We start from the raw sequence: 15,351 nt of genomic DNA, 5'->3' as shown, positions 1-15,351 counted from the left end.
CCTTACAGCCATGATCTATTTCACAGGACCTTGTGTGCCTGGCCACTAAGCATTTCCAGGTTTGGCCGTGCTAATTATGAGCATCTTGCCAAGCCAGCCAACCAGACAGCAGACTTGGAGGGAAAGCGTCTCTTTCCAAGTCCCCTGCCTTTGTCCTGGAAAGAAGCCTGATTCCTTCTCGAGGTGGTTGGTGGAGAGAGGCAGAGAAGGAGCAGGCCTCAGCTTTCTGGGCTTGGCTGTCATCCTGGGAACTTGGGACTTGGGAGAAGTGCAGCCTGCCAGCCTGGCATACACCAGAAATCACACAAAGACCAGGACCCAATTCAGGCTGATGGATTCGGTGCCCCTTGAACGTGGAGCCCTCCTCCTAACTAAACCTGCCATATGGAATGCTGCGCTTTGTCGGCTCCAGCATTGATTTTCTATGGTCTGCAGCTCTCGGGCTTGCACACTTCAGAACAGGAATTTAGAAAGTAAACCAGAGAAGAATAAAGATTCTTCTCTACCCTGCCCTCTCCACACCCCAGTCAGGGAGGATGCCAGTGTTCCCAGAAGCATTCTGGACACAGCGAAGCTTCGTGGAACGAGGTCCCTGGGGAAGAGGTAGGGACAAGTGCAAGTCCACCGGCGAGGACTTAGGTGAGGGTTACGGAGGTGGAGATGGATTCATTCATCTCACCAGCATTTCCCTGGGGCCTCTCCGTGCTAGTCTGTTCCAGATGCTGGGTGAGGATTTGAGACAAGATCCATTCTGACTCCTTGGGAGCTCAGAGTCTGGCGGAGGAGCCAGTTCAATAAAAGCAATAGTGGCTGTGATAAGGCATGGTGATAGCTAAGGGAGGAAGCAATTACATATCCGGGATGCAGGGCTTCCTGGAGGAAGTGGCATCCAAGCTGGGCTTTGAAGGCTGAACAAGAGGTCACCGGAAGACAAAGTGGGGAAATGAATAGGTTATGCCAAGGCGTGTAGATAGGAGAAAAAACAAGGTATTTTCTTTTGGGGATCACAAGTTGTTTCTATTGTTGGTACGTGAGGAAAGTGGAGGCAACTGATGGGAGATGAGGCTGCACACACGACCAAGGGCTAAAAAATGGTCAGGACTTGGAAAGAGTGGATGTACTTAAGGCAGAGTTAGGATTAAAATCAGGTTTGGGATTTGAATCGGTTAAAGAAAACGTTTAACTGTATTAGATTAATTAACAGAAAAATAACAAAAATGCATCCTGGCTGTGTGGCTTGGTTGGTTGGAATATTGTCCCATACACCAGAAGGTTGGGGGTTCGATCCCTGGTCAGAGTACATGTGGGAGGCAGCCAATCGATGTTTCTTTCTCACATAATATTCCTCTCTCCCTTCCTCTCTCTTTCAAATCAATAAACATATCCTCAAGTGAGTATTTAAAAAATAAGAAAAAAAATGCATGTGCTTTACCTGTATTATCTCATTTAGACCTCAGGACAAGCCAAGAGGTCAGGGGTATTCTGTCCCATCTTGCAGGTGGGGAGATGGAGGTACAGAGAAGTCAGTGACAACCAAGGTCACATACTTAATAGGTGGTGGTTGCCAGGGCCAGGAAGGGGGGTATATTTTATTACAATTTAAAAAGAAAGACAAAGGAAGGGTCTGGAAACACGTAGGTATTGGGGAGGGAAGTGTGTCTTCTCAGGCCAGGCCTGCCACAGCAGAAGTGCTGAACACACTCAGGGGGTTGAGTACCCGCTGGGCTTCTCCGTGACCTGCTGGGGGCAGGTCTTGGCGCCTCTATGGGAAAACTGAGGAAGCTGGCTGATTCACAGATTTCCTCCAGAGTCTGCCTCTGTGGTTCTGCCTTATTAGGAAGGCTGGGCTCACGCAGAGGGCGAGGTAGAAGGCACAGAAAAGCCAGGCCTTCATCACACTGGACATTTCCAATCCTTTGACTTAGAGCTGCACGTCAGAAGAATGCGTCTTATAGGAATTCTACCCGTGAGGGTCCTGGCACAAAACGGATACCACACTAGAGCTGGGTCACCAAGGAAAGTTTACTAAGAGTCTGTTTACAGAGGCGTAGGCAGGGCTTGGGGAACCAAAAGGGGACAAGGGTGCAGTACCAGCAGGACTGTTACCACCCTTAGCAGGAAAAGTGGACAAGGGAACTCTGAGGGAGCCGGCATGGGAAGGAGCCTTCGGTAAGGACCACCCTGTGGGAGGGAGCTCTGGAAACGATACCCAGGCCTCTCTCCTCCTTCCCTAATCTCCTGCCAGGGCCCACCACTGGCCAAAACCAACAGGAAGCCAGAGGACAGGGAGCCCTTCAGTGAAACCCGCACAGACCAGCCTCGGGACCAGAACAGGGTGGTGAAGTGATAGGCAGTTAGACAGACATGAGCAGAGCAAGGACAGTGGGCCAGGTACAGAAGGTCACCAGGGTGGAAAGCCCTGGTGCCTAGCAAAGGATAACTGTAGGGTGGGAACTCGTCCCCAGGGCAACCTTTCCTCCCCTAGCATATCGGGAGCCATGACTTTTGGACCCCCTGAACTTCCTCCCTAGAGATTACATCTAGGCCTCAGTTTATTTCAGTTCCAGGCCCAAAAGCAGCAAAACCAGACAAGCAACACCACCAAGGCTGACCTCAGGACCGGCTACATTGGATAATGCCCCCCTGCCTTGGTGCTGGCCAATCAATCAGCGGAGACCCCTATTCTGAAAGGACACACCTGGAAAACTGCTGAATATTCTATTGAAATCTTCCCCTGGGACCTCCCCTAAAATCTCCACCCTTAAAACTCTTAGGATGGAGGACCCCGCACACTTTCCCTCCTGGGTGTACGCACACCTTTCCCCTCCCCATCTCCCCAGGTGTGTCACCTTGACCTTCCTCACTTCTAAGCGCCACGGGCCCTTCCATTACCTCTAAAACTTGTTTCCTCAGCCCTTTTCTTCTACAAATTACTTCTACCTCTGTGATTTTCCAAATAAGTGTTCCCTTATCGTTTGTGTTGTGGCTCCGAATTCTTTCCTAGGCAGAACCCAAGTACCGAGGCTGCTGAACCCGGGTCCGGTCTGACCCCACCCATCTAACACCCATTCCTGCCACTGCCAACAGTAAGACCTGGCAAAGAAGTTGGAGGTGCAAATGGAGGGGCCGATCCAAAGAGGACCAGCGCCAAACTATCCAGTGGCCTGGCCAGGGCTGCCAAGCAGCATCCTCTACTGGATGACCCCCACCCTCTTCCAAAGGCTGACCTTGGACCCAAGGGTGAGAGGGAGCCCTGGGCCCTTTCAGGCCTGGAGGGGAGCTACGTGGTTTGCTGGAAAGAGCCTGGCTTACTAGTGTAAGAACATTGGCCACGGGCCCAAACCTCCTATCCATCAGGTGATCTGTACATTCACTCAGTCATTTGTTCAGCTAACCTCACCTGAAAATGACACAGTGCCAAGCCAGGACTAGGAGGCAGTGGACAAAGCGTGGAGCAGGCCCAGCCACCCTTAACTGCAACTCGTGAAATACGCCTCCAGCAGCTCTGGGAGTCTGGAGGCTGCTCTCAGTCACCTCCTCTGTAAAATGGGTCGGTCAACCACCTTTTTCCTCCAGGAGTTGTCCTGAGGATTCAGCGAACATTTTTGAAAAGAGGGAGGCACTGCACCTGGCGGGAGGAAGTGCTCCACATTTGGGAATTAATGACCTTGTTACCAAGCACCCGCTGGCCCCTCTTTCACGCACCACCCTAGTACCCTGCTTTGCGAAATTGTTGCGATTGTTCTGTACTTGCATTTGTTGCGGGTTTTCTCTCCCTTTCGCCCCATGTCTCAGACTGTAAACCCAGGAGAAGCCGCTGGCCCGCTGCTCCTCCCGGAATCCCTAGGGCTTGGAGCTGGGTTTACAACTGTCAACATTTGCGCTTCCCGCGCACCTGGTGAGGACGGCCCGGCTGGCGGGCAGCGCCGCCGGGCCCATTGCACAGATAAGGACCTGAACCCAGAGAGGTTAAGCAGCTCGCCCGAGGCTGCAGAGCCGGAATTTGAACCGGGAAGTCCGGCCCTTAAGTCTGGCGCTGGACCCCCGCTCCTCCAGCGAGTCGCGCGCCGTGATGAATCCAGGAGTCAGTCCGCGAGCGGACGGCGGGGGCGCGCCCGTGGCTCCCCGGCTGCGGCGGCCGGGCGCGCGGACAAAGGCCCGGCGGAGGCGGCCCGCGGGACGGCCGGGCTCGCGGCGGGGCCGGGAGTGGGGGCCGGGCCCTTTAAGTGGGCCTGGCCGGCGGCGCGGGGGGCGGGCCGGAGGCGGGCCGGGGGCGGGAGGCGCGGCGGGCCCGGCCGGAGGGCGCGCGGAGCTAAGGGCGGCGGCGGCGGCGGCTACTCGCGCTCGGCCCGGGCCCCGGATCGCACTCGGCCCCCGGCTTCCGACCCGCGGCGGCGCGCCCCCCGCGGCCCCCGCTCCCCCCGCTCCCGCGCTCGGCCCGGCGGAGGAGCGGCCATGCCGCCGCGGCGCAGCATCGTGGAGGTGAAGGTGCTGGACGTGCAGAAGCGGCGGGTGCCCAACAAGCATTATGTGAGTGCCGCGCGGCCCCCGCGCCCCCCGCGCCCCCCGCGCCCCCCGCGCCCGTGCCCGCCGGGGGCGGCCGGGAGCCCCCCGGCTCTGGAAACTTCTGCCTCCGGGTGTTTCTCCCCCACCTCCCCTGCGCCCCGCTGCCGCACCGCCCGGGTCTCCCGGCGCCTCCCCCTCCCCCTCCTCTCCCCTCCCCTCCCCCCTTTCCCCTCCCCCTCCCCTCCCCCCTTTTGCCGGGTTCCCGTCTTCCTTCCCAGCCTCCCCCCTCGCCCCCGTGCCTCCTCTCGTACCCGCTCCGTCTCCCCCTTTCCCCCCACTCCTGCCCTGCCTGTCCGTGGAGAAGTATGTCCCCAGCGAAGTAGGGGGCAGAGAGACAGAGGGGAGAGAGGAGCGCCTGTGCTCAGGCCCCGCCTGGTCCGCGGGCGCGGGGACCGCAGTGACCAGCCACAGGTAGCCTGTGTCCTCTTGGAGGGGCCAGCCTGAGCGGGGGAGGAGACGCCTGGGAATGGACCCGCCGAGGGCCTGCACCTTAAAATAGGTTACACACACACACACACACACGCGGCCCCCTCTCTCCTATAACTTGTTTTTAAACGTCCTTAAAGTTTTCTCCTGGTGTCTCCCTCTGTGAAATGGGAATCTCGTTTAGAGCCGGTGGGGACTTGAGAAAATGGGCCCATAGCTTCATTTTGCAGATGGGAAGGCTGAGGCTCAAAGAGGCTGCAGGCTCTGGAAGGTGGAGCTGAACTCAGCTCTTCCCTGCCCCTGGAAGGGGGGTGTCTGGGGCAGACGGTGACCCGCAGGTGGGGAAATGGCTTCCACAGCAGCCTAGCAGCTGAATCTCGGGGCTCAGGGGGCCCTGGGACCACCTCAGAGGTTTGGGGTGCAGGAATAATGGGGCCCGGCGGTGTTGGGCCGGGAGATGCAGGCCTCCCTCCTGGAGGCAGGGCTGCGGCGTGTCTGCTGGTGAGAAGGGGCAGTGGCAGCACCTCGCCGCAGAGAAGTTCACCAGGAAGGAAAAAAGAGCAAGAGGGAGGGAAAAGCCTAACAAAGAGGAGTAGAACAATGAAGAGCGGAGGGCGTTGGCTGGCCGGCTCCGCTCCTGCCTCCCCGCAAGTCGCCTTTGGGTCTGTTTCCTTCAGAGGCTCCTCACCGAGCTGGTCGACGTGCCCTCGGCGGGAGCCTGTGAAATCCCGGGAGGAGGTGGCCGGGCCCACCCTGCGCTGGGCGAGAGGGCGTGCTGGGCGAGCCTGTATTGTTATTGGCCGGGCGGCTGGTTAGACAGCCCTTTGCCAGGCAGGGGGAAGCTATTTCCTGGACCTGTGGCATCTTTAAATAGAGCAAAGTTTCCCTTGCTTCCAGAACTGGGCTAAATTGTCTTTTGTGTGTGTGTGTGTGTGTGAGCTGTTTCAAATGCTGCCAACTCTTGGTTTCTTGTTTGAGCCTGTTGAATGTGTAACTGAGTTGCCTCTTTAGTACGGGACGGTTTCACCAACATGGCAACACATGGAAGTCTGAGGTGCTCCGTGCCGCCTCCCACCAGACCTGTGAGCTGGCAAAACCAGAATAGATACAGCCACCACGAACTGGCACCATCGTCCACTCGCTCTCTCCTGTCCTCTCCTTTCACACCCATGTTAGGCAGAGGTTCTTCAGCCCACTTGACAGATGCGGAAACTGAGGCTCAGAAAGGTGACGTCCTAGGCCTGAGGTCACGGTCAGGGGCAGAGCAGGGATATAAATGCAAGTCCGTTGGACCCCCAAAGTGGCGTTCCACCAGACCACACCACTTCCCAGATCCCATACCCTCAGAGTGTCCCTAAGCAAAGCTCCCAAAACACCAGGGAGTCTGCCATCATTTATGACCACCCTGAGGCTTTCATCCTCTGCTTAGTCAGATCCCTTTCTACCAGTTTTTTGAAGGTTCTGCAGCTTCGAGAGGCATCTTTCTAAGCTTTCAACCACTTTTTAGGAGGCTCTTGAGACAAGCCTCTAAATGTTCAAATGTGGACTTGAGTTCAAATCTTGGCCTCACAGTTTGCTAGCTGTGTGGCCTCTCAGAGCCTCAGTTTCCTCTTCTGTAAGCTGGGGGTGAGGGTGCCCTCTCCCTAAGGGGAAGGACCGTGTGACTGATAGGGTTGGCTTTCCATAACTGTTAGATGCCTGCCTCCCTGCTCTGTGGTGTCCGTGTCACTCTGATGGGAACATGCTGAAGTCACATGGGGAGGGATTTCAGCAAGAAGTTGTTTTTCTGCATGTGAGTTTAGTCACTCTTGTGATTCAAGGTGCCCCCCTCCTTTGTATCCAGCCTTTTTGGTTCATCAGATGAAGAGGGGTGATGGGTTGAACTGAAGCTTGAGTCATCCGCAAGAATGGAGCAGGTTTAATGCCGTGATGGCAGGGGATTTGAACCTTCCAGAAGCTGCCAGGAGCCCCCACTCCTGTTCTCAAGCCATACCACCCCACTACTCTGGAAGGAATGGGGCGTGGAGGCAGCTATCGGCATGGGTCTGGACTCTCATCCCATTTGGTATCCACCTTTCTGAACCTGGCCTAACCACCCTGGAGAGAGTGTGAGCAGGGGAGCTGGACAGTCCTGGGCTCTGCTACTTCCCACTATGTGACGCTGGGCTGGTGGATTTACCTCGCTTGGCTCCATCTTCTGTAATCTGAAAATTGTAAGCACTGTTACTTGCCTCAAGGGCAGAATTTCTCAGCCTCAACACTGTTGACATTTTGGGCAGATGATTCTTTGTCGTGGGGTCTGTCCTGTGCACTGTCGGATGTTTAGCAGCATCTCTGGCTTCTACCCACTAGATGCCAGTAGCATCACCCTTCCCTATTGTGACAACCAAAAATGTGTCTAGACATGTTCCCTAGGGGGTCAAAGTCAGACACATCCCTACTCCAAGCACTGCATTAGAATACATAAATCAGAATATATAAATCTGTTATGGAGCCTTAATTCCCTCCAGCCCTCTCCCCTTTTGTAGCTAGCCCAGCCACCCCCTGCTCAACACTCAGTTGCCTTGGAGGGAACAGGTCACAGGTTCTATAGATAATCACTGGAGAACTGTACCTGGAGCTTGGGGCTGCCTATCAGGGCTGGGCAGCCTGTTTCTCCTGAAATGGCATATTTTCCATGATCAGGGTGGCATCCTGTCCATGCCCTGCCCCAGCCTCATTCACCTGTTGGCAGAGCCACAGGCCAGATGTGAAGAATGCAGGGGCAGAAGCTCCCAGGGGCCTTGAGATCCTAGCTGCTGGGTAGCGATTACTGTTGGTGATAATATCAATGATGTTACTTGGAGTGGGCTCCCCTGGAGCCCCGCGCTCTGTCTGAGGCTGGGAGCTTCTGCCTTTGGGGGCGGTTGCCTTTCTCTGCCAACCCCTTTCCTGCCCCAGAGCCAGGGCCTTCGGGATGAGTGGAGAGGGGGATTTCAAGTTTGACACTCTGAGGAGATCCTCCCCAGCTAGGCTATCTTCTTGCTTGGGAGGAGGAAGTTCCCCCTGTAGGTTTTGTGGGTTTTATTTGATTACCCCACTTCCTGCTCTGGAGTGGGATGTACAGAAGCCCTGGATTTAAACGAGGCTTCATCATCAGGGCCCGAGCTGCTGGCTCATTCCATCATGCGATCGTTAGATGTTAAGAAGAGCGCGATGGTAGTAGTGAGAGCAGCGATACTCATAATAGCTGAAATCGGAGCAGTTGTTGCGGGCCAGGCACTGGGTTAAGCTCTTTGTGTATGTAGTCATCACAGCAGCCCTTTAAAACAGGTACTTTTTTTAGTTATATTGATATACTGCTTCAAGTAGATGGATGCATAGAATAAAATAAATATTTGTCCACCATCCAGCTGTTAGATCTTTACATTTTGCCTTATTTGTCTCACATCATTTTTATTTTTAAGAAATAAAACATTGCAGAAGCAAAGCCCCCTGTGTACCCTCCCCAACACCCCCCCCATAAAAAAACCAATGTCCTCTCTTTGCTGTTTGTCAGTCCCGTGCACTTTTTAAAAATAGACTATTAGATAGGATTTTTTCCTTTAACAGCTTTATTGGGGTATAATTTCCATATTGTAATATCCACTGCAAGTGTACAGTTTGCAGATTTCTTTTAGTAAATTTATAGAGCTGTGCAACCATCACCACAGTACAGTTGTATAATATTTCTACCACCCTCCCCCACCAAAAAAAATCCCTTGTGGCTGTTTGCTATCAATTCCCTCTCCCCAACCACGTGTCTTTTAATGTTTTTACCTTTTTTTTTTCAAACCTCACCTGAGGGTATTTTTTCCATTGCTTTTTCAGAGAGAGAATGGAAGGGGGAGAGAGAGAGAGAGAAACATGGGTGTGAGAGAGACACATCGATTGGTTGCCCCCCGCATGTGCCCTGACCTAGATGAGCCTGCAACCGAGGTACATGCCCTTGGCCGGAATCAAACCCGGGACCCTTCAGTCCACAGGCCGACACTAACCACTGAGCCAAACCGGCCAGGGCAAGTTTCTACCTTTTTAACACTTCCAAAAATTTTGTGGTGAATGTTTTAAAACTTCATAAAAACATTACACTTTTGAGATCTTTGTTGCTACTGTGGCCCCAGTTCCTTTTAACTGCTGTTTAATATCCCACTTGGGCTTCTGCTTGGGTGTTTTCAGCAGTTCACTTCCTGGAGCTGCTTCCAAGCACAGTTGCCTGGAGCGGGATTGCTGGGACCTGGAGTTTGTGTTTTCACCTTTCCATTTACATCCCCGGGAGCAGTGCCTCTAGGTTCCTTTGCTCTGTGTTCTTGCTGACACTCCAGTTGTCGGACTTTTTAGTTTTTGCCAGTCTGGGGGTGCAGAATAGCATCTCATGGTGGTTGCTTTTCACAGCTGTATCTGCCGTTTGCGTTTCCTCTTCTGTAAATTACCTGTTTTATCTTTTGCCCCCTTTTCCGGTATATTGGGTTACTTGTCTTCTATTAATTAGTACAATGTATTTATGCATCCAGGACCCTAATCCTTCAGGACGTTATATTAGCATTCCCATTTACCCATTGTGACTAGAGGCTCAGAGCGGTGGAGGCACTGCCTGAGGTCGTGCAGCAGGGAATGGCGGTGTGGGGACTGAGCAAATGCCTGTGTGTCTGGGAGAGGCAGCAGCCCTGGGATCCCACCCCTGAGCCAAGTGACCTTCAATGGTCACTTAAGCTCCTTTGCCCCAGTTTCCCCATCCTGGCCCTTCCCTCACCCCCTTCTTCCCTGCACCTGGATGGGTGAAATGCAAGCCTCCGCCATCCCCTAGTCATTGTCGCTCCAGGGGAACTCTGGGTTGATTGTGCTCCTGGAGTGATGGCATCGCCAACCTTGAAACCTCCCTCCTCCCTTGGTCAGGCTCTGAAAGCCCAGGGGTCACTGTTCTGAGCAGCTGAGATTTGCAGGGTAGGTCACCCCTTACTAGGCGTTACTGGAGCTCTCTCCTGGTCTATGGGAGGCCTCTGGCTGGCGAGCTTGGTGGTCTGGAACAGACTGTGAATCTGCTGCCCACCTTAGCTGCATTCTGTTTTCCAGCCACCAGTTGCCTCCCCCTGACACACCCTTTTGCAGAAGCATGCCGGGCAGCAAACATGAGTGGAAAGAGCTTGTTAGAGACAAACATCTGGGCACTCAACCCTCAGACTTAGTTTCTGCGTCTATAACATGAATACAGGGTCTTCCTTCGAAGACCACTGTGTGCTTCTTTGATAACATATGCCCCCAATCTCTAATCCGTCCCTCCTGCTGGGGGCACAAATGTCAGCTACTAGCTCAGGTCTTAGGACCCACCATGACCTTCAAGATGAAAAGACCTGACTTTGGGTCCTCTTCAAGCGCTCCTGAGCTGGATGACCTTGCTACCTGAGGGTTTGTGAAATGGAGCTAGTCATAGTGCTTACCCGCAAGTCCAGGGCAACTGTGAGGATTAATTCATGTCCCTCAACATTGCATGTGATGCCTCCTTATAAAGGCACTCAGTGGTGGTAGTCATAAAGAGTGATATTGATGATGGTAATAGCCTCGATATGAATCTCTGCCCCTCTCCTGCTGGCTGCCCTGGGGGCGTGCTATGGGTTTTCCATGTTCTTTAGTTTGAGAGGCATTTATGGAGTGCCTGCCCCAAGCTGGACACCCTGCTGCCACTGGGATCGCGGTGAGCAAGGCTGAGCCTGTCTGCCTGCTTTACGGGTGTGTTCTTGTCCTGCGCTCTGTGTCACACAGAGATGGTGCCCTCAGTAGACAGGAAGGCCTTGCAGGTAGGGTTTTAACAAATGGTTATTGCTTTTTTTTTTTTTTTAGTATATCGGTTTCAGAGAGAGGAAGGAAGAGGGAGAGAGAGAAACATCAATGAGAGAGTCATTGATTGACTGCCTCCTGCACGCCCCTACCAGGGATCTAGCCCCCAGTGCATGTGCCCTGACCAGGAATCAAACTGTGATCTCCTGCATCATAGGTTGATGCTTAACTGCTGAGCCACACTGGCCAGGCGGTTATTGCTTTTTTGTGATTGAAAAACAGTGGACATCAGCTGTAGAGCGCCATCCTGGCCCGTGGTTGCAAGGAGCCAGAGCCTCCCCTCACCTGCGGGTTCGTCTTTAGTAGCTGTCCCAGCCTGCTTCTCTTGTACTCTGGGCTCCTGCAGTTGTCTCAAGATCAAATGGGGTGGGCCTTTCATATTGTCAGATTGCTCAAATGTCATTTTAGATCAAGCTTTCTTGGGCCATTCCTTGCTTCTGGTAAAGCAGAGAAAGTACGCCAGGCAGCCTGGGTTCAAGTCCCTGCTCTGCCACCTACCAACAGTGATCTTAGACAAATTACTTACCTCTCTGTACCTCAGTTCCCTCATCTGTCAAATGGAATAAAAATATAGTAAAACCTCGATTTAACGGACTGATTCGGGTGAGGGAGTGTCAAAGTCGAAAGTATTATGCAGGGTGTCCCCAAAAAATCTATACGCACTTTGAATGATTCTAAAGTCAGTGTTTATTAACATACAGTTTATTTTCAAAATTTAAAAGACTCTACAGAAGTGAAGAATTATTTTGCCAATGCTTGTTTTCAAATGGATGAACTTCTGCGCCAGGCACTGCTGGTAACACAAAGCAATGGAATTGCAAACGCCAAGAACCATTCTGTTTGGTGTTTGTGACCCCTCAACTCGTCGACTGCTGCCCCTTTTGTACTGTAAACTTCATCTTTCATGTATCCCCATTAAAAAAGTCTGGTGACACTTTAGGATAAATTTTCTTTGTTCAAATCTTAGCCTGGCTTCACTCATTATTTTGAATCAGTTAAGCGTGAAAAGTGAGTTTTATCAGCTGTTAAAGTGTGTATACATTTTTTTGGGACACCTTGTATGATAAAGTAGGTTTTCCAAATGCAAATGTTAAAAAATTGACAAATTGGTTAGTTTACTTGTTTTTACTTATGTAGACACATTTGTGTAATTAAAATTAAGTATGTATGAAAAGTTTAATTTCACAGAACAGTTTTCTATATGTATTACTATAATTTTCAATTTATACTGAATAGGTCTAGTAAATGCGTGCATTCACCACTCACTGCGAGTAAACAAACGCGTATGGCTGGGGCGTGGCTTAGCGCACGTGGGAACAGCCACCGGCACTCGTTAAAACTGCTGCAGAAAGTCACGCCACTGGACAGTAGAACCAGTTAACGTGCACGATGCACTGTGAACATGTGCTAATCATTCTCGAACATTGTTTACAAGTGGTGACTCTTGGATTTAAATATGTAGACTATAGTTATAGATATGTAATATTTATGTCGATGAAATTACTACAGTATTTTGTTCAGCATATAGCCTATTTGTTAAAAATTGTTAAAAATAACAGTGAATTAATAACAAAAAACCCCTGTTAATTATAAGCAAATCTTGGTTAAAAGCATTTTAAAATCAACAGGGTGTTAATTTTCACATATGACATATGGACCAGAAATTTTGTCTGTTGAATCCAGTCTGTAAAATCAAGATCCGCAAAATCGAGGGTTTACTGTAGTTCCAATTTCATAGAGCTGATGTGAGGATTAAATGGGCCGAGCGTTCGGTAGGGCTTGATTACTAGGAGCTGTCCTAACATAGTATCCTAATGTAGTGCGTATTGCACACTAATGTAGTGTACATAGTACCACTGTGATAGTAAACAGTTGGTAACCACTCAAGCATCCATCAGCAGAGAACAAGAGAGAGCAAACATACTCTGTATGCTATAGCCACAAGCTAGGACACCAAAGATGGTAAAAATGTATTCCGTCTCCTGTCATGGGAACAGGAAATAGTAAAAGCTGGTTGCAAAACAACAGACAGGCTGATTCCCACCTCATTACAGATTAAGGATGGAAATCTGTAACTGTGTGAGCATAGAAATGTAGCTGATGAAATATATGTCCCCTTTTTTTCTTTGCTCATCTGTGCTTTTCTCCATTTTCCAAACGTTCTGCAGTGAACACATATTCCTATTTGTAGTAAAAGTAAAAAAACCGCGCGTGCTCATTTGAAAAAAAGCAGCCGTGCCAGGCTGTGGTGGCTCCAGCCAGGTCCCACTTCCTGCCACCCGGCCTGTCCCGAGCAGTGGGCTTGCCCGGCTCCTCCGAGAATCAGTTCTCCGAGGTGGGCGCCAGCCTCCCAGGCTCCTGCCCCACAGAGGGAGGTCTCAGGATGTGGCTTTCCCATCGTCGGAGAGCCCAAGAAGTGGAAAGAGATGTGTTTAAAATACCACGAGGGAAGGCCTGAGCAGATGCTTTTCCAGTTGAAATGCTCCCTGCTCAGCAGGCCCGGGCCCTGGTCCCATAGCGCCTGCAGCTCAGTAGGGCTGGAAAGAATTGCAGGTCTGAGTTCGGTGCTCTTCACGCCAAGGTCACAGGGGCACCAGAAAGATCGTCCAGGGTAGAGCTGTGCCCCGCACCCCACTTCCCCGAGCGTTTCATATGTCCGCTTGTTACCCACCCGGAGGGGCCCAGGAGTCAGCATGCAGCACAGTTATCACGCTGCCAGCGGGACTAGGGGGCCGCACTGTCATTGCACCTCTCATCCAGGCCACTCATATCCTGGTTGCCACTGTGCGTGCTTTTTCCTCGGAGAAGCTGTGGTCGGGGGAACGGTGTTGCTGTGCATGACTCAGTTTCCTCCTTCCCCTCGGAGATGAGGGCCAGCTGTGGGTCACTGCAGCGGCAGGAAGGGAGCTGCCCGCCGAGCATCCCGTCGGCCTGGGGGGCGCAGACAGTGTGTCCTGAGCAGCCGCCTTGGCCGAGGACAAGAGACAAGCTTATTAGGAAGCCATGTGGCTGGAGGGTTGCAACCCACTCAGAGCCTGGGTTCTGTCCTGGTTCCGTCCTTTACTCGCTCTTGGCACTGAGCCCTCTCCTCTGGGCAGAGGGTGGCTTTAGTGGGAAATTGAATGAGCTTTTGTGCAGAGCGCCTGAGGGAGGGTGCTGCTGGGATGGTTGTGCTTGGAGCTTCCCGGCCTGGGGTGATGCTGCGGCCCTGTGGTGGGTCAGCCAGACCCTGGGTGGAGCTGGCATCCCTGCCCCCCGCTGTGACATGGGAACTGGCTGCTGAGACAGACTCGGGAGGCTCAGTGTTTCCGCAGTGGGCAGTGGCTCGTGTGGCTCACTCCTCCCAGACTCTGCCCCTGCCAGGAGCCAACAGGCCCGAGCTTTGCCACAGCCATCTATCCTCCACCCTGTTCCCCAAACTGCTGCCTGGTGTTCTCTCCCGGCATCTGCTGGTTCAGATGCCAACCTGCGGGCGGCGAGCCCAAGCCCAGGGCCCTCTTCATGGAGTGAAGGGAGAAGGGACTGGAGGTGCATCTCCTGTGCGTGTGGGCAGAGCTTTGCCGCCAGCTTCTGCAGCTGGTCTCAGGCCATCGAGGGCTCAGCGTTGCCAGATTTACCGAATGAAAATGCAGGAAGCCCAGTGAAATTTGAATTTCAGTTAAACATGCAATATTAGGGACATACTTATACTAACAAAAGTATTCATTGTTTATTTGAAATTCAGATTTTACTGGGCATCCTATACTCCCAGAACCACCACTTTCAGAAGAACAACCACAACCAGGAAACCTTTGTACTTTTTAACATCAGCAACGTTTCTGGAGAATTCACTGCACAAACATAAGCCCCTCCAGGGCCAGGCACTTTTGACACAGAGGGATGATCTATAGATGCGCACACAGGGGACTCAGACCTCAAGGTCAATGGCCTAAAGGAAACAGGTAGACAGGGCTAGTCTGGTACTTGCAGAGTGAGCAGAGGCCTGTGCCCTTCGGTTCTGGGAAGTAAGACTTAGAGAAGATGCCACAGAAGAGGTGACCCACGGCAGATCTCAAAGCACAGGAGGGATGTTGCCGAGTAGAGAAGGGTGAAGGAATTTCACGTAGAGAGAACATGAGGACAAAAAAGCAGAAACCTTGGCATGTCGCCTGTTCGAAACAAGCAGGAGAGATTTGAGTGGCAGAGGTGAAGCTTGACCGGTAGGTGGGGGCCAGAAGGATCTGAGGGCTCCTTGTTGGGCCGAGAACCACAAAATAATGCAAAGCATGGACCCCACCTTCAAAAGGACCATGTCCCCAGTACACATGGGCCTGGGGACCAGAGGTTTCCAAGATGGAAGTCACTGGAGTAGGTGAGAGGAACTGGTACTCAGGGGTTCTCCCCCAGCTTGATGGATAGGAGGGCCTTTCACAGGAAAGTGGAGGGGACAGAGGACCTGTTCATAGGAGGGTTGTGTGAGGACAGAAAAATCAGGATTTGAAAGAGAGAGGGCGGACTATGGAAGCC

The 15,351-nt window shown here is 52.3% G+C and overlaps 1 protein-coding gene across 2 annotated transcripts in view; it reads left to right on the top strand.

The window, feature by feature from the left end:
- Positions 1 to 4,409: 4,409 nt before the first annotated feature.
- Positions 4,410 to 15,351, top strand: part of SH3PXD2B (SH3 and PX domains 2B) — an 81,832-nt gene continuing 70,890 nt past the window's right edge. For both annotated transcript variants that reach the window (XM_081134633.1, XM_081134632.1), the window contains exon 1: positions 4,410 to 4,530. In XM_081134633.1, the coding sequence (XP_080990759.1) occupies positions 4,456 to 4,530 (75 nt within the window). In that variant the 5' untranslated portion in view covers positions 4,410 to 4,455. The remainder of the gene's footprint in view (positions 4,531 to 15,351) is intronic.

Source organism: Miniopterus schreibersii (assembly GCF_964146895.1).
Source record: "Miniopterus schreibersii genome assembly, chromosome: 4".
Lineage (NCBI taxonomy): Eukaryota > Metazoa > Chordata > Mammalia > Chiroptera > Miniopteridae > Miniopterus > Miniopterus schreibersii.
The sequence above is the reverse complement of the archived record's forward strand: the minus strand, read 5'-3'. Positions and strand labels throughout refer to the sequence as shown.